The sequence below is a fragment of the Falco punctatus genome (assembly GCF_963210335.1).
Source record: "Falco punctatus genome assembly, chromosome: 7".
Taxonomy (NCBI): domain Eukaryota; kingdom Metazoa; phylum Chordata; class Aves; order Falconiformes; family Falconidae; genus Falco; species Falco punctatus.
In genome coordinates, this window is record NC_137587.1 from 12,883,925 (window position 1) to 12,910,253 (window position 26,329).

A 26,329-nucleotide genomic window follows, 5' to 3' on the forward strand; every position below is an offset into this window, starting at 1 on the left:
GAAAAATAGAACTTTTTATTAGCTTGCCTTATTTCTTGAATCCCTAACAACTTCCACAATCTACTCAGAGTACCAAAAGAATAACAAGTCTCCAGACACCTAATGTAATTCCCATGATCCTTTTTCTATTTAGGATATCTGTCTTTAATTAGTTCCAAACAAGCAAGCCTTTAGACAACTCTTCATTAGATACCATTCCCAATGAACTAACTGCGAGAAAAAAAAGTCATGCTTCAATATTATTATTTCCTAGATTCCAAGTTTTCTTTTAGTATATAGTTAACATCTCCAGGTGCCTTTTGTTCTCAGTAAGAATTAGACCAGTAAAACTGGGTTTTGTAATGCAAAGAGTTGTGTGCCTAGAGTGGGGACTAAACTACAATCTGTTATTGTGGCTTTGTCAAAACTGCAATACAACTATAATTATAGTACTTCATCAGTCGATCAAGCAATTTGTAGAAGGCAGTACATTTTGTCTTATAAAAATGAGGAGGACAGTAAGCTGCTTTTTAAAATCCTGAGCTGCTTAAGCTTGTTAAGGGTATATTGTTTGCTAATACACTCATTAGCAGCCAAGCATTTTAACTTCATCAATTAAATGGGAAATGGTGTTGCACCATTAGTTTCACAAAATGCTAAAATACAGATCGCAGGGTACAGCTAAGAATTATAGAAAACGTATATTCAACTGCAAGCTGCACTATACACTTCAAACCTTTTTTTTGTGCAGCAACATACACATGGGGGGGTGTGTCTGTGCGTGAACGTAGGTGGTGAAAACCCTGCACATAGTTGTGAAGCTGATTATATATATACACACATATACACCCACCTAAAATTTCCCAGGTCCCATAAGGATTACTGCTAAAGCACAGCGTCATTTCTTGACACTGATGAACATTTACTCATCTGAGTAATCCCAAGGATGACAGAAGTTTATTCCTGTGAACAACTAACAGCTCTCCTGGATAACTAATGGGTTCCCAATATGGACGATAAATTTTGAATATTTATCAGCCTTTATAGTTTTAGGCTCTTCTGTGCAAATAGATGTTAACAATACGATTACAGTTATTAGACAAGGAGCTATAGCTTGTTACTAATTAAGAGGATCTGCAGTGCTTTCAGTTTCTGGGAGGCTGTGAGTGGCACGTACTGTACAACGCCATTTCTATTTTACAACTCGCCTGTGCAAGGGAATTTTCCATACAGAAATCAGCCTTCAGAATATTGCAATTCAGAGAATAAACTCGAGTGGGCAAAAAAAAAAAAGGAAAAAAAAGTATAGTGTAAAGGAAAGGAAAAAGAAAAAAACACGTTACTGATGAAACTGTTTAAAAAACTGTACAGCTTCATCTGTGTGTGATTTGTCAGGTCTGAAGCTTTGACGTGCCCAAGGGGCAGACCCCAGCGGGGAGTAGGCTGCAGAGCTAAATAGCTGTGAAAGAAGTCTTAATGTAGGATGGAATTCAAACTAACCTTGACATGACCTCGGGAAAAATATGCAAAAAGTAAAATGAATGCACTCTGCAAGATACATCCTAATTTTGTGGCCGAGCTGGTTAGTTTCACAAACATAACTGGGACTTTAAAAGCAAAATAAAATGCGAGGAAAAAGGGGAAACTTCGGAATTCAGAGTAAAAACTTAAGCGGACATGGGGTGTTGCTGTGGAGGCATATGAACCATTTGGAAACAATCCAAATAAAAACCAACACTGAACAATATTGTTGTCAGCCTGTCTATTCAGGAAAATTGTTTTTTTAGGTTGAATATAAATGACACAAAGCCAAGATTACATCATTGCATTACAAAGTCTGTTGTGGCTTTTAGCCGAACAAGCCCCATGGATCTACTGGCTGATGGCAGTAATTCAGTAAGAAGTTTTAAGGGCCTCTCTTTTTTTTAAGCTTCATTACTCTAAAATATAGAGGATTTTTGTTTAAATGCTGACTATTTAATTTTTTTTTTTCAGTCCACATCCCTGAGTTTGTTCTGCAAGCTTACTACTTGATACAAACAATAGAAATTTGAGTGGGTGTACTAAGTCTTGATTTGGCTTTATTATGCATTTTGCCCGTCTTTCCCAGTGTTCAGTTAAGCAGGAAGACATCCACCTTAATACAGCAGCCAAGAATTGGCTAATTCACTAGATATATGGAAATTTTAATTGAGTGTCAACTTGTGTTGAAATTCAATCCCATTACCTTCAGAATGCAATTTTGTAGCAATACCGGTTATTTACTACACTATTAACCAGATTTTAAATATAATTAAATTTCTAAGAATGTATAGCCAAAATACAGCAGTTTGAATTCGTATAGCAAGGGTAATCAAGTATCAGGTGCACGAGATGCCACCAGATCTAGAAACTGCCACCCACCTACTAATAAAGACAAACCCTGGCAGACGATGGTAGAACATGGTCCCACAATACAAGGATTCAGGTGGTGTACTTCATGTTATAACAATCTATTGACCTCGTAAAGTATGTGTTTTACTGGGATCTTTGGCTGATCTGCATGGGAATTCCTGAGATTTGTTTTGCATTTCTTGCAATGGTGCTGTTATAGCTTTGAGGTTTTTTTCACGCCTTGCACCAGAGGTGTGGCTTTTGGTACAGAATAATACAGATGCAACCAACAAACATGCTCAACATATCAAATGTGGATTTAGCTTAATTTACATTTATTTAGTTGCTGGGACAATAACTGATATTAAATAAAAACAAATCAATGCCCCGTAAGAATTAATATTTACTATACCTTTGGGTTAGTGCTCAGGTATATTTGTGGAGAAAAAAAAACAGAGTAAGAGAAATTCCAAAATACTGGTGTAGACTGTAGTTCACCCATTACTGAACAGAAAATGTATTTGATGGCAGGGAAACTGTTTGGCCTGGAAACAAAAAGGTGGAGTTGCAGCTCCATCCTTGGCTGGATTTTCTGAAATCTCATATAGCTACATCTTTACATTTACATTTTTACAAAATAAAATACAACAATGTAAGATCATGGAGATTTTTTTGAAGAAGATAATCAAAGAAAGTAATTTATAACCTGTTATCCTCTCTTCTGCTAAGCTGTGCCTGCTTTTGCAGTATGCATGAAACACAAAATTGAAACTCCTCTACACAAAGATTTAATTCCAAATGCACTGACTATTGTCAGGCTGTGTGTTACAGGCATCATTCTGTTTTGAAATGGATGTTCCTGCACATTTATCTTTCACAGACTGGCTCTTCTGAAGTCCTTACTCCGTTGTTACTCAGCCAGAATGCTAATGGCGGTCAGTAATAGCCTTCTGGGAGTGAAGTTTGACTGAAAATCGACAAATAAATTATCCTCTCTTCTAGAAATACCTACTGGGATATGACTGATGGTAGAATATACGGATCCTCTTCTTCTTACCTATTTGCTATACTGTTTCATGGAAGAAGAGCTTCCCCACTGCAAAAAGAGCCAAATGGAAATCTGAGTTCCTCAGACCAACAGAGGCAGAACTCAAAGTCTCCACCAAAGGACAGTACACCCACCTTTGGCACAATGGCTTTAGTAACCCAGATTACTAGACCTTGTCAACTGTGAGAAAAGAAAATCACCCCTGGCCTGTGGTGATAGCCCTGTAACCTTTGCAGGCTGGTGGGTGACCTCAAGTCAAGACCAGAGAGACTGGTCTAGCTTGCTCAGTCTGTGCCTCAGAGCATGTGGATCTGAGTTCTCATTACCTGTAGTATCTAAGGGAACAACAGGAACTTTAACACATTTGAACTTTTTTCTACACGATGGAATTTGCACCTGTTTTAGGGCCCATCTAGGTGCTGATCGGAAAGAGTGTTGACAGCAGATTTCTTGATTTGCCCCAAAGTAATAATGAAATATGTCATTTTTATTTTAAATGCACATTCTGTACTGTATTAAGTGAAAGCTAATAGTTTTTATAATGTGCTATTTGATTTGTTCCTTATAATTTCCCTTGAGTTATGTCAAAGTTGGCACATGCAGCAGGTCCACTAGGAGTGCTAAAGCATCTCCACTGACTCCCTAAAACACTGGCAATCACCATAATTCCTCTTACAGCAATACCATGACAACATACTGCATCAAAACTATTGTTAAACATGTTAAGAAGAAAGTTATATAGTTAGCTACTGACTGTCATCTCCAGACAGACATATCCTGAACCCTTGCAGAGACACAGCAGACAATAGCTATTCACTTCTCCAGTACACATTAATGCTATTGAAACAAAAGGAGAAAGTTTGCATTGCAATACCATTATATTTGTTAAGTGGGCTAATCTCATTTTATACTGAATTTTAGAAATTCTTAAAAACTCAGTATTTCATTTTTAATATTATTCTAGGAAAAACACAGTACTTTTATAATAAAAGAAAAAATACTCTCAAGTTGAAAAGTTATTTTTATGATCAACTACAGACCGCTTTCAAGAGCAAATTTACAAAGAACTGCTGACACAGCCTAAACTATGGCTCTGTGAATGCTGCAGAAACAGCTATTTCAGAAAACATTTTTAGCATTACAAGAAGTCCAACTTTGTTTAAACCTGAACTTACTTTTTTACAATAGCAAGTAATGTTAACAGCATGCTGAAAATGTTAAGGCTAAGTGTACAGTGTCAAAATAGATTGAATCTCTCTGAAAACTGGAAATTCAAGCTTTTTAAACATAATCCAGATGTTTGGCTTTTAATCACATTTCAAGAAAGAGGAAACTTATGCAATACAAAATTCATACATGCATATTTCATTAGTGCCTTTCCTATCACTGAATTAAAAATTTCTAACATATGTTTTCCTCATACAGATAATGTTTTAAATTAGGAGAGCTGGCAAAAAGTTGTGCACCTCACAAATGTCATTGAATTATTTTAACATGGAAGAAAATATTTCTTTTTTTACAGTATTAACAACTTTGATAGCAAATGCTACAGCAGTGATCATTTTTTGCCTTATCGATAGGAGTTCAATAGGGCCTGAAACAAACTAAGTGTATAAAGATGACTGAACAGCGAGAACTAACCAGCATCCTTCTGAGTATCTGAGACGGATAACAGTCTGATGGACCTATGGGTACTAAACACAGATATTTTCTCTCTTCATCACTGGTGATCAAAACAGGATAATGCTACCCCCGAGCAGCGTCTTCAGCAAGAGCCAGGCTACCTTGAAAGGTGGAAAAACTTCTTCCAAGATGTATTTCAATTCTAGAACACTTAACAGCAGCACTGTATTTGCTGAATGATATTTAAAGGACTATATCAGTGTGGTCATGTGGTCATTGTTTCTAGAAACTAACATACATGATAACATATGATTTTTTTTAATCTCTTCAGTCTTCGAATTTTGACTCTGAGTTCATTTCTAAAAATGGACTTTCTGAATTCCATAAAATTTTAATATTTTAAGTAATTTAAGAAGACAAAACCTAAGCAATAAAAATGAGAGGAATTATCACCCATATAATGGGAAAAGGGAAAAAAAGATTTTAAATCCCTGCTTCTGGGCACCCACATGTGGCATTGGGCTTGCTCTTTAAGACCCTTGTAACTTCTGAGAAGAACGTGAAGTGTGATCATGAACCACCAGGAACAGAGATACGCACTCTGTTATACTGTGATGTGATGGGGTGAGGTGTTCCTCTGAACTTTAGTTCTGTCCAGAAATGTTGGAAACCGGCAATCCAGGACATGCTGAAAGCCAGTCTTTCTGTATTTCCAACAGCTGCTGTGTCTAGGAGATATGCTCAGCCTTTTTCCAAATGGCCACCAGCACGGGTATGCCTAACACAGCCTTTTACAGGCAGGATCAAGCTTGCCATTCCCATGCTCCAAACAGTTGCAGACTTTCAACAGTCATGTGAGGTGGAGAAATATTATTCTTAATTTAAAATGGGAAACTGACATACAGATGGACACCGTGTCCAGTCTCAGGGAGGATCTCTGATGTGGGAACACAAGTCTTCTGAGATCTACCCCAGCATGCTGTCCGGCAGAATATATTGTCTGAGCTCATGACTAGTTATTGTTGTTTGTTTCACACTAGACTGAAAAAAAATGAGTTATTGCACTCACGGTACATTTTAGTCAACATAGAAAATACCTCAGCTCTAAACTCAATAAATCTTTATTTCTACAAGACATTTAGGAGCTAACACTAATAGTTACCTTTAAAAAACATACATGAATGCAGTGACACTGAACTCATTTTGTCTACTGAACAATGAGCGAGACAGAAACAAAAGAAACTTTTCCTCTGTTTCTTTCTATTTCCCTGATTTCAGGTGTCTGTTTTCAAGGATTTATGCTGCTGCTGAATGTGAACTCTGTTATTCGCTGGCGTGATGAAAGCTGAAAGCTTCTTCTCATCTCTAATGGCATTCTGCCAAAATATTCTCTAACAAAACTTGGGCTGATTCACAGATCTGAAATTCAAGAAATTGTCATAATCTAACATCACCACTTGTACAAAATGTCTTACCTTCTCTGCTTATATTAAGCTCTCAACTTTCTGGCTTGGAGAAAGTCTTTTGGTGTTGCAACCAGCCCTGATTTAAAGATGCAAATGATGGAAAGCTCACAGCATTCCTTGGTGATGTGATTAACAACTAGCTTCCTTCACCGTAAGAAATTGTATGGCTTGTTTCTAGTTTGAATTTGTTTAATTTTAACTTCTTGCTGTTTTATCTTCTTACACCTTTGTCAACAGCTTGAATGTCTCTGAAAGCATGACGTTACTACAAGAATCACACATGAAACCAGATGACTTGCACTGATCTCGGGTTAACTCTCTTTGGTGTTTCTGAGTTTACAATTTATAGAACCAACACATAGAGAAGTTGAACAATTTTTGCAAAGGCTAGTGAACTCAAATATACATGCTTTGGACATTCTTAAAACTGTCAGAAAGCAAATTTTCAATAACTTGGCCCTGACATAAATGAAAAATATTGGGTCAGGATGTAAATTGTGATTATGGACACTATTGCCTGTACTCACATTTTGACTTTTACTTGTTAGGCTCTTCTGTTTCATTTTTTTTTTTTTTTTTTCTGCTTCTATTCATGCTGGAAAGGAGGATGGGGAGCAGGAGAAAAAGAACATAGTAGCAGATGAAGTGGATGATATCAATGAGAATTCCACCCACAAGGAGAGTGTTTTCTAGTGAACACCATCAACTGCTCTAGATTCACTGGAAATGGGAAGGTTGAATGTGATCTGGACAGACCAGGGAATCTGCCCCTTTGTGTTTAGCATTTTATAATGAGCTTCCCTGAAACCAGCACACAGCATAACACCTGTATATTAATAGTACCTGTCTTACAGCAATTAAAAAAGAAAATAGTTATGTAAAGACTCTGCAATGAAACTGTAGAAATTTATTTCAGAAAAAAACCCCACAAGGTTGTGTTGACTTACATTGCCTCGGTGAAATACTAATCTCTGCGCTGTAAGCAAACTGATAAACTGGTAACTATAACATCAACATTCACATCTATCTAACAGTTGCAATGTTAGTGGATTTAGAGACTGGTAAGTTACTGCGATTTTAATGTCTGAATTCTACTTAAAAAAGGTGGAAAATGCATGTCTTCAAAGCTGGAAAAGGTATGCATATATCTGAGAAGGAAAGAAGCGCTTCAAAGGATCACAGCAGCAGGAAATATCAAGACACAAAACCAGTAGTGGAGAAACATGCAGCAAATTCAGGATATTTTGGATCTACTTCAGCTATAGTGAACACTAGGGAAGACATGAACTTTTGTCTTTCTGATATTCTTCCAAGACATTGTGGTCCTGCTTTCTGGAAAGCCTGCCCTGGTAACCGTGCATGCCATGATAGCTGCCTGGCTGTTCAAACACAAATTGGAAAGACCTGTGATCATTAAGACAAGATATATGCTTAAATTAATGTGTATTGATGTCTTCAACTTCAGCTGTTGTCTGCTTTGTTAATAGATGTTTGTTATACTATGCAGGGTATTTAGTAATTCCAAACAAAAATGGAAAAACGTAAGAAAAAACTGAAAAAGCATGAGGGATAATGAGCAAGATCTCATTGCTTTTTCTGTCTTTCAGATTTTTTAAGGAATACATTCTATTGAGAATATCAGCAAAAGTAAGTGACTCTGATTTTTATGGTGACAGAAACTTTGTGAATGGTATCTGCACTTCAATGACATAGACCCCCTGGTTTCACTGCTTAGTTTAGGTGGCTGCACTTCCTATCTTAACAAACATTTTATAATTAGCGACAATTCTAAGGATAAAAAGAAAGTATGCCTTGTTGAATACTACATGTTCCTAACAGTACTAGGTTACTTTTTACAAATGCACATCTGAGTCAACACTTTTAGGTCATTTTGTTAGCTATTATGCTAGAGGTATAATATGTTGCTATAGAAGTGAAATTTAAAGAAATTAAAGTAATGAATACATATTTTAGAACAGGCCATAGAGCTTTTGTACATTAAGTGACTACACTAGCACTACATTAACCCTATTAAAGGTAATTTTTCCAGCTCATTGGTGATTGGCATTTGGTACTGCTGTTTGAAGGATTGCCATTGCATTGATTTTATTCTTTGGGTCTTTAATAAAGTGTGGAAGAAATGGCAGAGGCAGAATTTAACTGTACTTTGGTAAAGTCATTAGGCACTTAAGAAAAGGGTGTGAATATTTAAACCATGCAAAAAATCTTTAAGGACTTTATATACGTTTTGCATTTTGCAACCTTTCATAGGCATGAACAAGTCCCACTAGTATGACTACATTTACATTTGATTGGTACAACAAAAAAGATCAAGATTGCAAATGCCACACTTGCACTCACAGAATAACACCATCCAATAACATTATTTTTAATAAAAATTACTGTACACCTTTCTCCAGACACAGTGAGGGCATACGCCACAGCACAGTGTAGTAGGCCACCTGGTGGTCAAACCAGCTAATTAGCCATTTTAATCTAAAAAAATTAGAGGACCATACAAAGAAAAGATCAACATGAAAGAAATGCATAACACCCATCACCTACAGCTTATTGTCACTAATGTAAGTATATGTGAAAGAGATTGTTTCTTCATCTTATCTCAGGTTTTCCAGGAGTGGTCACTACTTGAAGCAGCATACCAAGGTTGATTGATGTTTTCTGGTGTTAAAAAAAAACCCTAGCTAAGTTCCTAGGGTTTTCCAGACCACTTTATAAAATAAAGTTCCATAACAGGTAAGTCTATCACACTATACCCCTCAGCTCCATAGGAAAGACCAGAAGAGAATCTGGATGAAAAAAAAAAAATAAAATCCATAACTGTTTTCCAGGAGCTTCCCTGGGAAGCTTGAACACAGGCTACACAAAAATATGTCGGTTGGAATTGCTACTTACAGGGATGTAGGAACGAAGACTCCTGTGCCCACAGATCTGTGTCCAAATCTCATATAGCCATACAAATCAATGACAACAGGCATCAGTGCAAGCTATTGTTGACGCTGTACATTCAGCCTCACAAAAGAAGTGGATATGAAATGTAAGGTCACTGCTGACTGCTGACAAGTAGCTGAGATGCCTGAACAGATGAGTTAAGGTCAAAACTTCAGAAAGATCCTCAACTATTGGATGACCTGACAACTGGGGATCATAACATGGGAGAGCGCCTGGTTTTGAGATTCACTCAATCAGAATCTGGCGGTGTCAAAGCCTGTAGCAGTAAGGGTAGAAAATTCTGATGCTGGCAGATTAAGTCAGCAAGCTAAAAGATAGGGCTACAAAAAAAAAATGCAAAGATGCAGCAGTCTCTGAAGAACCTGGAAAAGGGACTATATGCTTCAGGAGGGAAGAATTTAGAAGCACCAGAGAGCAAAGCAATATGCACGTGACTGGAAATGGTGGGTATTCTTTTATTTTTAGCCTTATAAATCCATAAATATAAATATAAAAGCCTTTTCTTGTAAGACATCAAATTCACAAACAAATCATATGCATGATCAAAATGGTCTATGCTGATTGTAATAAAACTGAATGCCTAAACCATCAGATATCCCATCACTCTAGGTTTCCCTGTTTGGAGATTACCCAGACAGTGAAGAGATGTTTAGGACATATATAGGCACCCATCAGCATAATAGCTTTTAAATGATGTGCAAGTTATTATAGTAGTATATTTCTAGTGACTGGCTTGAAGGGAAGGAAACAGGGGAAATTGGTAGAAGATTCATTTGCTGGCATGAATTCACTTGGGTGAAGAGCAGGAAATATATTTTCTCACTGTTTAAACATGCAGGGACAAACCAGAAAATTTTAGCTGTCGTTCAGGCGTGCCTCAGCACCAAGGTCAGGATTTTCTACTTGCTGGTTTACCATGGCAATGAAGAGCACTGTCTGTGAAATGGTTAGTCCACAGAGAGAGAATACCCTGCTGTTCAGCCAAGAAATAGCTTGTGGGACACATGGCTTTGAAAAGATGCAAAAAGCTCCTCACATACATTCCACTTAACCCCCACAATAAGCAATTTGGGTTGCTGTCACCTGTTGCACTTGGCCAGCAATGTTCTACCTCTCTTTTAATCTGGCTTCTAATAGGAAGACTTGAATTTTAATTAATGTGAGCCCAATAGAAACATTTTCCATAAAATACACATTTTCTTGCTTAACATTTTAATATTCTGAGTAACTTTGACATGTGTCAGGAATAGCAAAGCTCACTTACTTAGCATTTGTGCTGTTAGACAAAATACATGTATATAGATATGTATCTTACAGACAGCTGAACTAAATGAAGATATGTGTCTTTAAATAACTATATTCTCTTTGCTTTGCATCTGTACTGAGTTCCGGACTATGCTGTCTACTTTTAGGGAGGACTCAGTACTGTTGATTAATTTGTAGAGATACATCCAGCGCTCGAATTAAGATAAAACAAGGTGGGGTGTGGGTCTGTCTGCAGCTGGAGGCTGCAGGTGGTGTCTTAAAGGTGAGATGTTACCCATCAAGTAACTCGTGGTCCATTACCTCTTCTGGCAGACAAATGCATTGTACGTGTGAAGGCAGCAAGATATGCTGCTGCTTCTGGGCAAGGCAAAAACTCCTAATTTCATTGATTTCAGAAACCAGGGCTCTCTGGGGATCTCTGTTGGAAGGAACACTACTTTCATGCTAACTTACCCCTACACTCATTCACTACTTCTACCATGGTGTGGGGAAAAAATGATAGAGGAACGGATACAGGAGCTCTATATCATCAGGGAAGTTTCCTAAAACTCTGTCCCTTGAAATAGCCTTACTATTTAAGGACTTGTATCCTGGTATCTTGCTTCCTCCATGGTCAGTGTTGTCATCCCCCTGTCCCTGTTGCCCCCTTTTATTTGCTTTTGGTCCTTTAAGTTGTTTTTGGGTTGTTTCTTTTCTGAGTCACTCTATGTTGTCCATAGCAAAAATACATAGGCTTTTGCCAAGTGTGCAAAAAATCTGTAAAAACAGTTGCTCATCTCTGTGAAAGACTGGACTGTCCTGTCAACTGTTCTGCCTGTTTTCCTGAGGGGCTCTGGTTTCTCATGGCCAGCAGCTAAGTCCTTAAAAAATCAAGGGATGCCACCCACAGGTGACTCAGATTCTGTCAAGTTTTCTGCACTGAGATTAACACTCCTGTCCAGGTTTCCATGTAGGAGCTGGTTATGGATTGCCTCTTCTTTGACATTTCTCTTTCCTATTTTTTGATTGACATCAGCTACACACTAGAGGAAGGGTGCCTAGTCTGGTACATACTGAAATACCTCTAGAAGCTCAGGCTGATGAGCAGAAATACAGATACCTCAGTAAATATGCAGCAAAACAGTGACTATGTTGTTCATTCAGATGCCAAAATGAGGTTTTGACATCGCAGTGAACGATGTTGCCCTAAAAAAAAAAAAAAAAATTGTAACTTGTCCCGAGCTCTCAGCATCTTGTTCAATGATTTTGGAAACAGTTTAAGGTTTTCTGACCATTAGTAGATCATTTATCCATTTTGCATTACTTTCTGTGGGTACATGGTCTCTGCTTTGCCACATTGTCTTTTTCAGCAGCTTTACTAAACAGAATTCTGTTTGGTGGACCCTAGGGTGATTTGTGGAGTTTTGTGCTAACTTTGATTTAACATCTAAGTGCTCAACTTCTTCAAATATGTTATATTCAGCTAGAATGCTAGGGAGCAATCACAGGGACTTTCCTGTTTTTTGCAGGTACTGCTTTGAATACTGCCTTCCAATTCAAACCAGAGTTTGTACAGACCCGTGGCCGTGAGCACATAGAATTCTTGTAAAACTTTATGTGATGACATCTCTCATTTCAGGGGTTCCTTGTTGACTGACTGCATTTATCCACTGGTCTCATAATGATTTCATTGCACATCTGCAGTGCTTGGTTGCATCTCTCCAGTCTAATTTTGCTCCTTATCAGTGTTGTACTGCAGCTGGCTCCACAATCCAGCTGGTATCAAATTAGTCATTGATCTAATAGCATAGTTGCAAATATAGCAATTGAATGCCTGGCAGCCTTCTGCATTGCCAGAACACTGAGAATCTTTAGATCTGCCTAAGTCACATTACAGATATCTCCTTCTTCATTAAAACCTTAAATTCTCTGTGGTTTCAGACACTATATTTTAATTTCAAAGGTAACTGAAATATTCAATCTGTCTGCCTGGCTCTTTTTCTCCAGAACATTTTTCCTTCTACTTTTCATGTTGCCTGTTATACTACATATGTTGCTCTAAAATGCTTACATTTTCAGTTAGTCTGCATCTGCCCTGCTTCATGGGTTCTTCTGACTTACATCTATGTATGTGTTCTGCTGTTTCTGTTTTTGCAGTTCTCTGGATACTTCAGCCACTTTGTGGAGGCATATATTTGACTTGAACGTCTTCCCTGTGAATGAGAACTGTGTATTTCACAAGTGATCCTGGGGAAGAGGTACAATTAAATGTTTTATGTCTCCAGTTACACAGGGGTGCGCTGGTTCCTGGTACCACACCGTATCCTATTGTCTGTTTCTGGTATTAGTTAAGAAAACATTTTAATAGCTTTAAATTTACTTAGAATTGTTTCATTCTGATCGATTCTTTTTAAAGACTAAAACACCGTTTCTGTTGCCTCAAAGCAAAGCCTTTTTTGTCTGCAGTTCCTTTTCTCCTGGTTCTCGGAGTCACCACTATCTATGTCGTATGATTTTAGGTGGGGTTTTGCCCAGGTAATGGCAGATGTTTCCTTCCTCTCTAATGAGACTGTTGTCTCAGATCTCGTATGCTACATTTGGGAAAATGAGATGGAATAATATAGTACTTTTAGTCTTAAACTGGCTCTTTATTTACTCCCTTGATTGATTCTTGAACTTTGGCAGGCCCAGGAAGCCCAGAGCCATAGTCTTAATCTGCAATAAGGTCTGCTCCCTTGTGTCTAACTCTCTGGGCACCTTGAGTTAGCTACCAATCTACCATGGGTATTCATGAGTTGATGAGGAACTGCCGTCGGGCCATATTTACGAAAAAATCATCCTGTATGTTTATTAAACCTGACTCAAATATGTATCTTCATACCCCTTCTAATTCTGAGTAGGCATCTTGTGAATGTTACTTTCTATTTAGCAAGTAAATTAACTGCACAAAGAGACTACAAGGCTCATACAGCACAACGGCTGTAGGATTCAACCATTACTGTTAGAAAGAGGAATGGACAGAAAGGTCCCTAGCTCAGTACAGAGGCAAGGTGAAACAAGGGGTGATTTTCATCACCTGCTTTATTCTCTCTCTTTCTATTTCTTTATTTTAACCATTACATGTTTCAGCCTCTGGCATAAATACTTTTTGTATTCTAGTAGATGGCTAACAGAAAAGAGATACCTAAAAACCAGAACTGAAGATTAAATCAGGCAGAAGTCCTAAGAGCAGTATTTTTCTTGGACCCAAGCTGAAGCAATAAGGAAACTAAATATTACCAGAAAGAAAGCTTTTCTACCTTTCTTTTTCGAGGACCTGGGGGAAAAAAAGGCAAAAATCTTCCATACTAACACTGTGAGCCATTTGACTATTGACTTTCTGGAGAAAAATAAAACCTGACTATAAATTACGTACACTTACTGAAAAACCAAAATAGTAGAGATGAACTTTTTGAGACAACAAAGTGGGATCACATGACTAACCACTTTTCACCTCTGATGGTACTTTTTTGTTCTGTCCACACATGATAACAAATTAAAAGATATTGGGAATTATTGTTCTTCCAGCTGCATAAGCAGACACATAGTCCTCCTTGATGAAGGCCAGCAAAAAACATGCATCAGTCTCAATACATCATTCAAAAAGGCTAATGTTCATCTTTAGAAAGTTACCACCTGAAAAACTGTAACGGCAATTCTGTATCTATCATCTCCCATTTCTAAGGAAAATCAATGGGTAAAGCAGACATGATCAAACTCCAGTGTAATGTCTGTCAAAATCTGGATGCATCACAGCAGGGTTTCAAACTGGAATATTGCATAGACATGACACAATGGTACTAAAAACCCCTCTTTTCATGATAACTGAGAGTCAGTGAGAGGTAACGCTGAGTGAGGCTGATCTTCATAACCTCTTTATACAATCAGTGGAGAAAGAGATAAGAGAGAAAAGGTTTCTTCTGAAACTATTTCAGGGTGCTTAGCTTAAGCTTCTGCTCTGAATCACCCGTCAGAGGAGTCTCCTCATGATAGAGGCTGGTCTACTTAGCTCCCTTAGTAATCTAAATCAGTCTTCACAGATGACCCTTTCTCCCAGTGTGTTACTGGGGAAGCTCCCACCTCTCCATTGCCTTCCCTGCAGTCTGTGACAGTGTCTTGCTGGTCTGCACAGTGACACCGTTGGTATATGTCCTGCACACCTGTAACAGCACCTGCCATTCTACAACTGCTGCCTTCCCCAAGAGCATCTCTCCATAGAGCCATCTTTAACAGTTACAGGCCGTGATCACTGGAATTCTATAGTAACCATTTTCTGCAATGCTAAAATATCAGCACCCACCCACCAGAACTTCAGAAGAACCAAAGGACCACACTGGCCACTGGAGTTGGCTGGAGCTTACCCTAGGTCCCCACTGGACTTAATGCAAGCACAACTTCAACAACAGTGTTTGCTTATTTTACCTTGTTAGAAGGAGAAGTTCATGCAAAATACTGTAGCTATTTTTAGTACAATGTATTAAAAATTTATACACACAATGTAAAAATATCACGTAACCTTAAGTATGCAAAATGGTTACAAATATATACAAATATTTTATATTGATATTTTACGTATTCTCAAGATATAAATACAATATAGAGAGTTAAAAATACAAATAAAATACATAACAAATAAGAACTCAGAAGATTATAAACTGGTATACTTCACTGCAACTTATTTTTTCTAATTTAGATACATATGCATTGAATGTATTGCCACTGCAAATTTACTGAGATTTAGTGAATTTAGGTTTCATATAGAAAACCTGCTAGAAAGGTTTTCTGTGGTCATTTGTTTTTTGTTTATTTTTAAAAAAGAAACATTATACTATCAATTATTTATGAGCTATACTGATGAGGAATAATTGGGAAAGAAAATAGTATTTCCTGTATTATGTTTATGAAGCAAAACATCATGGATAAAGCACATAATTCCCTTGAGTCTAGAAAAAATATATTTTCTCCTGGAGTATGCGGTGAAAAAATAGGGAAGTGAATTAAAAACTGGCAACTAACTTGAGGAATAGGGTAATACTATTGCCCCGCACATTTTTTGCTGGTGCTTTTTTTTACTTGCATTCCTCTAGAACCACCTAATCCACCAAGCTGCTAAAAAACTAAGAACATTTCCACACACAACTTCAAAAATTATGTTGCTATCATGTTATTAAGACTCCTAATTTTATCTTACTTCAATGTATTATTTGGTGAGACCAGTGGAAGGCAGCTTTAAAGCAGAAACACGCACAGACACACTGCACAGAAAGTGGTTCATCGGGTGTGGGGCTAAACTGGTGGGACTCCTTGGGGCAGGACGTAAGGTTATGTGGGCTCGTGAGTACTGGACAACCGCGTGGAAGAAAAATATCTGGAGAACTGCATAGAACACACTATTCTCTGAGCTGATGGAGCCATTTTTGTGTTATATAGTCATCGTATAAGATCTTAAACGTAGTACATGGTTTCACATCCCAGAACAAAGGCTGTGAAATATTAGACTAAAGGTTCTGAGATGCAGTGTGATAGATAAACCAGTCCTGGCTTCTTTGAATTTCATTTTTATAGACAACTGATATCCCTCATTTGTCATTTTTGTATATGAGACTTTATGACTGAATTGTGAGTGCAAATTCACAAATCACTTCATAAGATATTTTTAGTCAGCTGATTCACATGAACTTTCATAAAATCTGCCATAATACATCAAATACTAATCTCAGAGTGGGCAGCTCCCAGGACACTGCAATGCTTACATGTGGTCTGCATGTGATCCAATGTGTTAGGAAACAGGAAAATGTAGATAACTTAAACTCCTTTAGACCAAAGGATGACATTTGGAAAGGCTGTGCTAAGCACAATGTAAGTCAGAGCAGGCCCATATTTTGGAGCGTCATATGGACTCTTTACTCAGTTCAGGGTATTGAAGACCATTGCAGCACTGGTATTGTTGTCCCTGGTGTCGTACTGCACATATAACAGCACAAGTATAACACTTTTCCTTAGGAACTCTTGGTCCAATGATTAAGCTAGAGTGCTGCTGTGTTTCAGTTATTCTCACTTGTGCTTCAGAGAACGTGAATAATTTAGTATATCTGACACTGATCTTGAGCCCTTTCTGTCTTGTTTGGACACGAGGCAGCCCTAGCATATAGAAAGCAACGGAGGCTGTAATTTTCATCATCGTTTGGGGTGAATTGAGGTGCCATGTCCATTTTTTAATAACTACAAATGCTTGATGAACAGAAAATGGCTTTGGGTAACTTACTGCTGGACCTATGCCCTCAAACCACCATAGCCAAGTGTGCCAGACTATTGCTTCAGTGCTGAGTATTTGACACTGCTTTAAGGTCTCACTGCTTGGGACCTTATCCTGCCATTTTATACCAGCAAGGGCACAAAGACAGAGCATGTGGAGTTGACTAAGATGCTTGACGTGATGACTGTAAATTGTCCACGTTTTGCAGCTGTAGTACGGAATGGTGATGACAGCTATGTGGTACACATTTACTTTTGTTTGAAGTCGAATGCCTCTTTCATTCTAGACACACTGCTTTAATCTCCCAAAAGCTGTGCTGGCTTTTGCTACAAGCTCAGTAAATACTGCTTTGCTACAATATGAAGCTCATCTTCAATGTCATGCTGGGAAGAAATGGGAGAAACCCACTTACTCTTGTGAAATGCATGAAGCCACTTCTTGTGGAAATACAGGGAGTCTGCTCCATAGAAATTACAACACGGCCTTTAAAAATGCATGTTTACATTTGAAATATATTATGGAAGCAACAAGAAAATGTAGAAATATTTCTCATATTCTTTCTTTATCTGTTTTGTAGACTTATTTCGTAATTCTGTAGACATAGTAATCAGTGTTTTCCTGTTGTAATTATATAAGACATTAAAACTTTACATTTCTCTGCTTTAAGCAAGATTTTTTTCCAGCAATGATTTTCTTTTCTGCTTTTTAAACTATAAAATTTTCCAGAAGTAGCAAGGAATTTAATCATATTACAAAGTTAAGTATATGGACCACTGAAGGTCAAGCTGGTTGTTGTGGGATGTGTCACAAAGGAGTTTTCGCTCTGTTATCCAGTGCAACTAAACTGAAAATACTTGTGTGGAAAAAGTTAATGAATTTCATCACCCCCTGCAATAAGAGACTAGGAAACTTTGCCGTGTAAGGTCCTGAACTCATTTAGTTGATGTTCTAATAGCAGTCAGATTTTTACTGTTGCTTGAGGTATCAGGCATTTTTGAGACCTCTCATACAAAACAGTTGATTTTCCTACTATGTGGAAAGTCATAGAGGTTCTTAATCTGTTGGGGAAAAACAGTCCCAGCCCAGCACATGAAAATTACTGAAATTCATGGATAACAGTAAGTGAAATCAGAGGTTTTGTGCAAAACTTAGCTCAGTCATTTTACTATACATGACAGTTACAAATATACTACGTCAAAGGTAAAGAATAACTTCCATTGAAGCATGCATCAATCTGTGTCTGTAGACATGAGTGAGTGCTGTGAATGACTATTGTTAATGGGTATCTCCATTGATATTATTTAGCAGAATAATCTTCCTCTTTTTATTTTAAAGTGTTATATATGCTTTGTCAGAAAAAATAAAAGCTTTCCCTTTGGGGTATAATTTGGGACATAATTTGCTAATAGCATTAAAATCATATTTCAAAAGGGTGCTGATTTTTGCAAGGTAGCTCGAAAGTTTATTAGCAAACTATAATGACTATTCTGATTGCAATTAAAAAGCCCTTCCAAATGGGTCAACACACCCAAGTGCTATCTGCAATCATTTAGATTTTAACATCATGGTTATTACTTATTATCAGGCTGCACAATGAGATATTGATTACTTTTAACCTTTAGATCTAAGAATTCAGGAAAAGTCGAGGTAGCAGCAAAGCCTACCTTTCCTGTCTGGTAAACTTACGGCCCTTAGTGGAATTCTAATGACTCCTATCGGCAAGGCAAATCTGAAATTAGTTTATTCTCTTGGCTCATACAGAAATGATGACATTCTAAAAATACTGCATGCATAGCAGATTTGTAGTTACTACCTACAAGGGGCTCAATCCTGCAGTGTGCTGAGAGCTTCCTCCAAAGCGACGATCATCGTCTTCTCCCACGGACTGTTTCAGCAGCTCCGTGCAGGCACTGACAGATTACCAGACAGACAGAAGGCAACCCGGGCTGTGCAGAATATGCAGTGTAGGGAGCAAAAATCTTCACGTTTTCTAGTTTATAACCAATCCCCTAAGCATATTGTCCAAATATATCACTCTACAGGCTGTTAATCTTTTAATAAGTTTTCTTTATATGGAAAATCTGCTTGAAATAAAGACTGAACTACAATGTGGCTTCAGTAGGTACGCAGAACTCCTTTTAAACGGAACAAAGTAATCCAATTAAACTAATCTGTTTTACAAGTTAAAATGATATGAAGCACATTAATTGATCCTTATAGGCTGCTGCTATTTGAGCCCTCTCTGTTTGCGCAGCATTTGGAACCGCTTTGCACATTTGTATCCTCTAACAGCAGAGAACTCGGTCCCCCAGCTCAGGAGAATTATGGGCAAGAGAAACATATTACTGTTATGTGTTAGATTAATTTGCAGAACACTTGGCATTATTATTGCCAAGTAGTCAAATTGTTCCAAGTTGTTCCGGAAGGTTGTTATTAATAGTATGTTTTCTGAGGAAAGTTCTGTCTACTTTTGGAACTGCATTTCTGTTGCCAAGGAAACTCCTTGAAGCACAGCATTCTAGGAGCACACTGCTGCTTTTGTTTGCCAGTATCCTATTCATATCATCTAAGTAAGCACTTTACATACTTCAGCCTCCAGTTTCAAATGTTGAAGTTTTTTATGTATTTATACTACCGCCTTAAATATTGTTTGCGCTTCTTTTTAAACTCGGGGATGCTGGCAAGATTATTTTAACAGTTGCATTAAAGGACAGGTTTGGAGTTTTTTCACAAGTTTGCAATAAATCAGTTTTAATTTGAATAATAGCTCCATAGGTTATAGCACTAGTCCTTAAGTGTTAATTATCTTTTCACTCTGAAATTAATGTAGTCATTTCCTACTGACTCCTCTACACCATTATTGAAGTGCTGAGGAAAACATGTCATTGAGTTCTGAGCCAGAACTGTTGTTGTGATTAATCCTGGTCACATGGCCAATCTCTGCCAAAAGGAGATCACTGAAAAAAGGTGACAAAGACAGTGATTTCCTGTCAGCAAAGAGTACGACAGGGCTGTCTAGAAGTGATGCAAATGAGGGAAACTTTCACCACGGTTTGTTTGAGCCACTCAGGGCCACAGCACAGTGAGCCAGGGAGAAAGGCACAATGGAGCAGCAGCACACCCAGAGGAGGAAACGAACTGCACCTTCCGAGCAGCGCTAGCTTCCAGCAGGGAGACTAAAAACTGCTGGGAGAATTTTTTTCCCCTCAACTTTTTTTTGAAAGGTATCCTCAGCTTTTGATGTGCGTTTTCATGTTATTTAATACAGCGAACCGCTTCCCTTTGATGAAGTAGTTTGGCAGTTAACCTGTTCAAAAGCCGTGTCAACTACATGTTTTCAAAATCTTTGCGTTACTACGTGAAGGTCTTTTCCCATCTATCATGACCATCGTTGCCGAAGACTTACTAGTGCGAGACTTACGGCTTATGCAGTTTCTATTAAATACGCCATACATTACTTGTAATCAGACAGAAAAATGTAATTTCTTTTATTTGCCATTTTAAAATGTTTAGTTAATTTTATTCCGAACATACTAACATTTTTAACAATCATACTGTACTTATTTAAATGGGGTTTTAATCTAACACAATTAAGTTTTGCAATTAATCTTCTGAGGAAAATTGAAAGAATTATCATTAACTTTTCTGCCTGGTATACTCATTTCTAATCTCCACAGTTCCAGTAAATACTGATTTGCTTCATTTTTGAACATTCAAGGTACAGAATTACTCAAGTTCCCACTAAAGGGCTAATTAGCAGAGTTTAAATTCTTTGGGTTTGATCCTCCAGTAATGGCATATGAATACAGCTGAAGTCAATGCAAGTTCTGTGTACTTAGAGCTTATGAGATCAGGCTCACATGCAGTAGATTAAAATGAAATAAACATGATACATTTGGCATTAAACAGAGCCATTACAGCAGTACAAAGAAGTGAGACTCCAAAAACATGGAAATGCTCCTTTTAATTTTTTCTTGGTTAATAGATAAAGCGTTAGAGGACAAATAAACTGTCAGCAATTCATTCCGTGACTGCCATTTTATCAAACACTAGTTGATTTTCAAAATCATTAGCTAGCTTAAGACTGTAAAGCTGACATTATTTAGGGCTGTGGGGGAACATAGCGAGGAAGAATGGTTTTCTCTTTCTCTAAATCTTTGCACTGAAATCTAGGAAACCCAGATAAAATCATACATACATACTCAGAGTTAAAAAAAAAATAAGGCTGTGCTGCTCCTATTAAATTAAGGGCAAAATAAAAACTAGTTAAAGAGAGATAATAAGGATCCTAATTAAAAAAAAACTGTGAAGCTCCTGGAATATTACAAAACAAAGTTAAGCTGAGAGTTGACTTAAATCTATATTAAATCTGAAAACAGAGTGCTAGGAAAACAGTCTAACCATGAAAATACATTTTATTTTCCTGTATGCAATTTTAGCATTTATATATTATGTTACGCTGCTTTAATGTATGCTTTCCCCTTCTGATTTACCTGTTTTATCATTGCTCCTTCCCATTCATAGACTCCTTAGGGGCAATGATTACTGTTGGTAATAGTGATACCACAGCAGGTTCCCTGGCAGAGGCGGCTTGCTGAGCTGGCTCAGAGGTGCAATTACTTGTCAGCTCAATAACTGAGAAGAGGGAACTGTGGGTTTAGGAGAACCCAACAAAATGCAGAGTGTGCAATTAGCAGGTTCGCATTGGAAGCTGTAACCGGTAAAGAACAACTAAAGCAAGACCTGTGTTTTCATAACACCCCACCTCATTGAGGAATTCTGATAATAATAGCTGCTCAAATTTCTTTTTACGGATTTCCCTCCCTACAGACCAGAATGGCTGTGTTCCCTGTGAAGTGCAAGCAGTGCTCCTGCCCCTTAGCTGTGAGCACTAGACCATTCATGACTGTATAACGGGCTCCAAATAAAAAGGGTGTCACTATTGATTAGAAAAGAGGTTTACTAAGCTAGTTTTATACAACTATTCATACTGGTTTTCAGGGCTTGATTCATTGTTACACGAGTCTCTGAAATTAAGGATGATAAAGACCTACTGATTTATCTGATTTCTCCTTAGCAAGTGCAGAATTATTTCCTGAATTACATTTGCCAATGTTTTCTTTTGTCTTCTTTTAAATGTCGGAAATTATGGGGCTTTGGAGCTTTCAACAGTTCTTCTGGAGGTGGGGTTTTTGTTGTGTGGTTGTTGTGGGGTTTTTTTTGAAAGGCTAATAGATCTGGATGTTATGCACTCAAGCTTTTTACATTACCTGCAAATACTCCTGCTGCTTTACGGACACTCCTTAGTCATCTCTTTAGCAAACTCCACATTTCTAGCTAAGTCTTGCCTTCAGTCCTTAACAATTGCCTTGCTGTTTTCACTAGAAATGTATCTGCAGAGAGTACTCACCGCGGGAGGGCAGGCAGTCTGTTTCTACCCTTCTTCAAGTGGTTTTGCAGTGACCAAATAGGTACTTTTGAGATAGGGGCTCTGATAATTAGCAGATGACCCTCCCTGTGTTTTGGCAGCAGTACTGGTTTGTCAGTGCTGCAAGACTGGAGACTCAGCTACTCTCTCTCTGGCAGAAGCATTTTGCTTTTGGAAGTGTCATGCTATCATAGTACAGAATTTCATAATATTAAGAAACTGTTATTTCCCATTTTGAATATTCAATATTCCTCATTTTGCCACCATACTGTACTGCAAACTAATTCTTAAATTATTGCCCTCATTTATTCTTCATGCCATGCATTGTTATTCCAGCCTGACCATCTATAATTATTCTTAATGGCTACATATGGATATCAGAAAGGGAAGTACTCTAAATAACACCTAAAATACTTAGAATGGCTGCTTAAGCTTTGTTCCTTTTCATATTGATGGATGGATTCTTTCCTTAAAATTTATGTTTATTGATTTTTTTAGTATACAACTTAGAGTAGTGGTTATAACAGGCATAGTGCAAGCTGGTCTTATGTGAACAGGCACTACCAAAACACCTTATTTTAGATTTGCAAGAAACTTTTTACCTATTTCTGACATTGTTTATTTCTGAGCCTGGCCCAGGCCAGGACTGTTAATGTAGGGCTAATTCTGATTAAGTATTTAGAAAGTTAGGAGAAAGACATTAGCAAAAATAAGAAATGGTTGTCAAAGCAAGAAATGGAGACTACTGAATTAAACTCACTTGCAGGCTAAAACTGTTTGGATCTGAACCGTATTTCCATTTATAAACATATTTTAACTCAGGTGACAACCCTTTCTCACTGGTATTTTAAATAAAAGGACTAAAATTAGAAAGACTAAAATGCAAGAAGACTATCAAGAAATTAGGATGCCAAAGCAAGGAAAAATAAATTATATTTTATTTATTTATATAGAAATTATCAAATCATGCAATCATAGAAGAAAGAAAACAACTTCTATTTGACCTTGAATGTACCATTTATTTGATAAGAAATAAAAAAAAAGCTAGAGGGTAGTTGTTTCTTGTCATTATACTGTTGCTGATTCTGTGGTTAGTTATTAATTTTATTTTTTATGATTCACAATCTGCTCTTTGAAATATGCCATATGCTCAAAGCAATTCAAGGATGACAACTGTCAGAATTACTCCAATAAAAATTGCCTAAATGAGGAAGATTTACTGCAGCCTGATATTTCTGTCGAAAGCCCCTCCTTTCTCCCCCCCACCCCCACACCTCAGACCCGTAGACTACAGCTTCTCAGACACACAGAGAAGCCTGAATCAATTTTAGGATCAAATCACACATTTTGGGGAACTTCTTAAAAGTAGTGTCTATCTAAAAGAAGTGATAAAGCTTCTGGGCTAAGGCTGCTATGACAAATAAGAGAAACTCTGTGTGTGTGTGTGTGTGTGTGTGTGTATGTTAGATGAAGACCCTATAATCAATATGCAAGTTCAAAATCATTTTGCTGAAATCACAAGCAAGTGTGATGACTTAACATGACAATGTCTGCTTTATGTATAACTAATAAAAATTAAATTGGAAGAGTCCCGTATCCTGGCAGCAGCAAACCAAAATCAAGGCAAATTTCTTTCTTCCCAGATGAGGTCTGAAAGGTGGATAAAATCCAGCTGAAAGCTCCAATCAAAACACATTTTGTTAAATGCTACCATTTCATTTTTTTCCTTCATTTTGTTTCAGTCTATTTATTAATGCGGTTTCATTTATTTCTATTCATCTTGAAGACAAATCTTTGTCCTTCTATAGAATTACACCAAATAGAATGTGATAAAGGGAACTTTCTTGCAATTATGATGTCGGTGCAGCCTGTCAGCGCACAGGGGATGGAAATGAGGTTGGGGACAGGGAAGGGAATTCTAATAGACACCATGATACATACAATGAACGCAGCGATATCCTGTGAGAGAAAGACTTGTCAAGCTAATCAGATCTTCTATAGCTAGGTAAAGGCAGTAACGGTAGCGCTAACCTTGTAAAGATGCTGCTGCTGCTCCTCTGACATCATCAGGTCATGGCTGTCCATCACGATGGATTCCATGTCAATCAGCCAATCCCAGAGCTCCTGGTATTCTGAATCAAAGTCCAGAAGTCTGTAGATAAGGAACAAAATGTATTATGCATAAATACTGTGTAGTTGTTAAAATCTTGTATTAGAATAATATATTCTTGAAAACTCATGATGTTCCTAGTTATATTTCTAAAGAGACATTCTGTATTTATACAGAGTGGGTGAAAATGAAAACTGAAATCCAATTTAAGCCAGTGCCATGACCTAAATTCAGTGGCTGATGCCAAACCCTAACAACTGTCGGCATACTGCCTTTGCTTCAAAAATTTTGAAACAGAAATCCCTCATACATGTTGTGTAATGGTTTTTAAAGTGCTGACTGTATATTGAGGAAACTTTGCAACAATCACCTTGAAATAATTCTTAGGAAAATATTATTTTCATCTAAAAATGACTCAATCCATTCAGCCATCCCTCTGCTGTCTATCTGCCTATCTCTGTAAATATCCTACATTTATTTTCATGGATGAGTAGCTAGCATTTCAACTTAACGCCTTAAGATAGGCTTGAGTGAATATGGTAAGCCAGTGAGAACTAAGGCCAGATACAGTATTAGACAGGTGTTCCCTACAGACATGTAAGAAACAAAGGTAAGGACAGGAAGTCAAAACAATGAATCCTTGAATAGCCAGCAATCATTAAAATTCAAAGGAGGATCACTACGGTTTTCAACAAAATAAATCATTAGAATAAGGAGCTTAAAAGGATTAATGTGATTCTCTATTGAAAGCCTAGTGAATAAGTAAAGCATAGATTCTTCTAAAACGCTGTGATACAAGACAGAAGGTACATGCTAAAAAACTGCACATTCGTCAAAAGATACCCCTTGAAAAGGGATCTGCAAACTTGCAAAACTGGAACTAACAAAAGCCTTGTCAGTAGTATCAAAAAACCCACATACTGATCAAAACAATAGTGTATGTTCCACTAAAGCTCATTTCTCCAATTATTAACAACTTTTTTAGCAACCCCATTAAATAAATCAGCAGTATTTCAACAAGAGAAACAATAAACCAATCATGTTTTTAATGTTATTAAGGCTATCACAGTTTCAGTTATTAACTAGAGTACCATATGCATGGCGATTTTGAAAGCTTATAGATAAAGTTGTGACAAGCAGAACTCTCTTTCTGCAAGAAAGCAAGCAAGAGAGAAGAAAGCATTTGCCTTCTGTGGTATTATTTTCAATGAGTCAACAACAAAGGAAGTCTTGTATAATGCACAAGTGTTGATTCCAGCTTCTGAAGTAACTCTCTAGTTTAATCCACTGTACTTAGTATACTTTTACTCAATAATTTATGAGGTGTACTTACTTAAAATTGCTTGCTGCCCTGAGAAGGTAAGCAATGATGCTATTATAAAGAAGAGCCAGCATAAAAGGGCGAGTTACTATTGTTGAAATATAATAGTTTCATTTGGAGTTCAGGGCTTTTCTCCTGTTTCAGGAGGTATTTGACTCAGATATCATTTTGCAAGTAAAATAAAACTAAACTCCATTTTGAATAGTATATTTGCAGTGATACTGAATCTTTATCCCTTCCTCAGAAAGCAGTATAACCATTCTGTATCTTCAGTATCTACAGCTCCATTTTTTCCCTTCCATCTTATCCAAATACTCTCCAAAGTCATAAAGCTGACAGGCAGTTATTAAAACATATGTTTTATGATAAAGAGGCAAAATTTCATCTCATATAAATCGGTACAGATTCACTTGGACTTGGACAGTCAGTACCAGTGAAAAATCTAAATTAAGATACGCAGATGATGAGAAA

The 26,329-nt window shown here is 37.4% G+C and overlaps 1 protein-coding gene across 5 annotated transcripts in view; it reads right to left on the reverse strand.

Annotated features, from left to right (window-relative positions):
- The window catches only part of AKAP6 (A-kinase anchoring protein 6), a 351,976-nt gene that overhangs the window by 108,366 nt on the left and 217,281 nt on the right, over positions 1 to 26,329 (reverse strand). For all 5 annotated transcript variants that reach the window (XM_080397013.1, XM_080397009.1, XM_080397012.1 and 2 more), the window contains exon 9: positions 24,459 to 24,579. In XM_080397013.1, the coding sequence (XP_080253139.1) occupies positions 24,459 to 24,579 (121 nt within the window). The remainder of the gene's footprint in view (positions 1 to 24,458; positions 24,580 to 26,329) is intronic.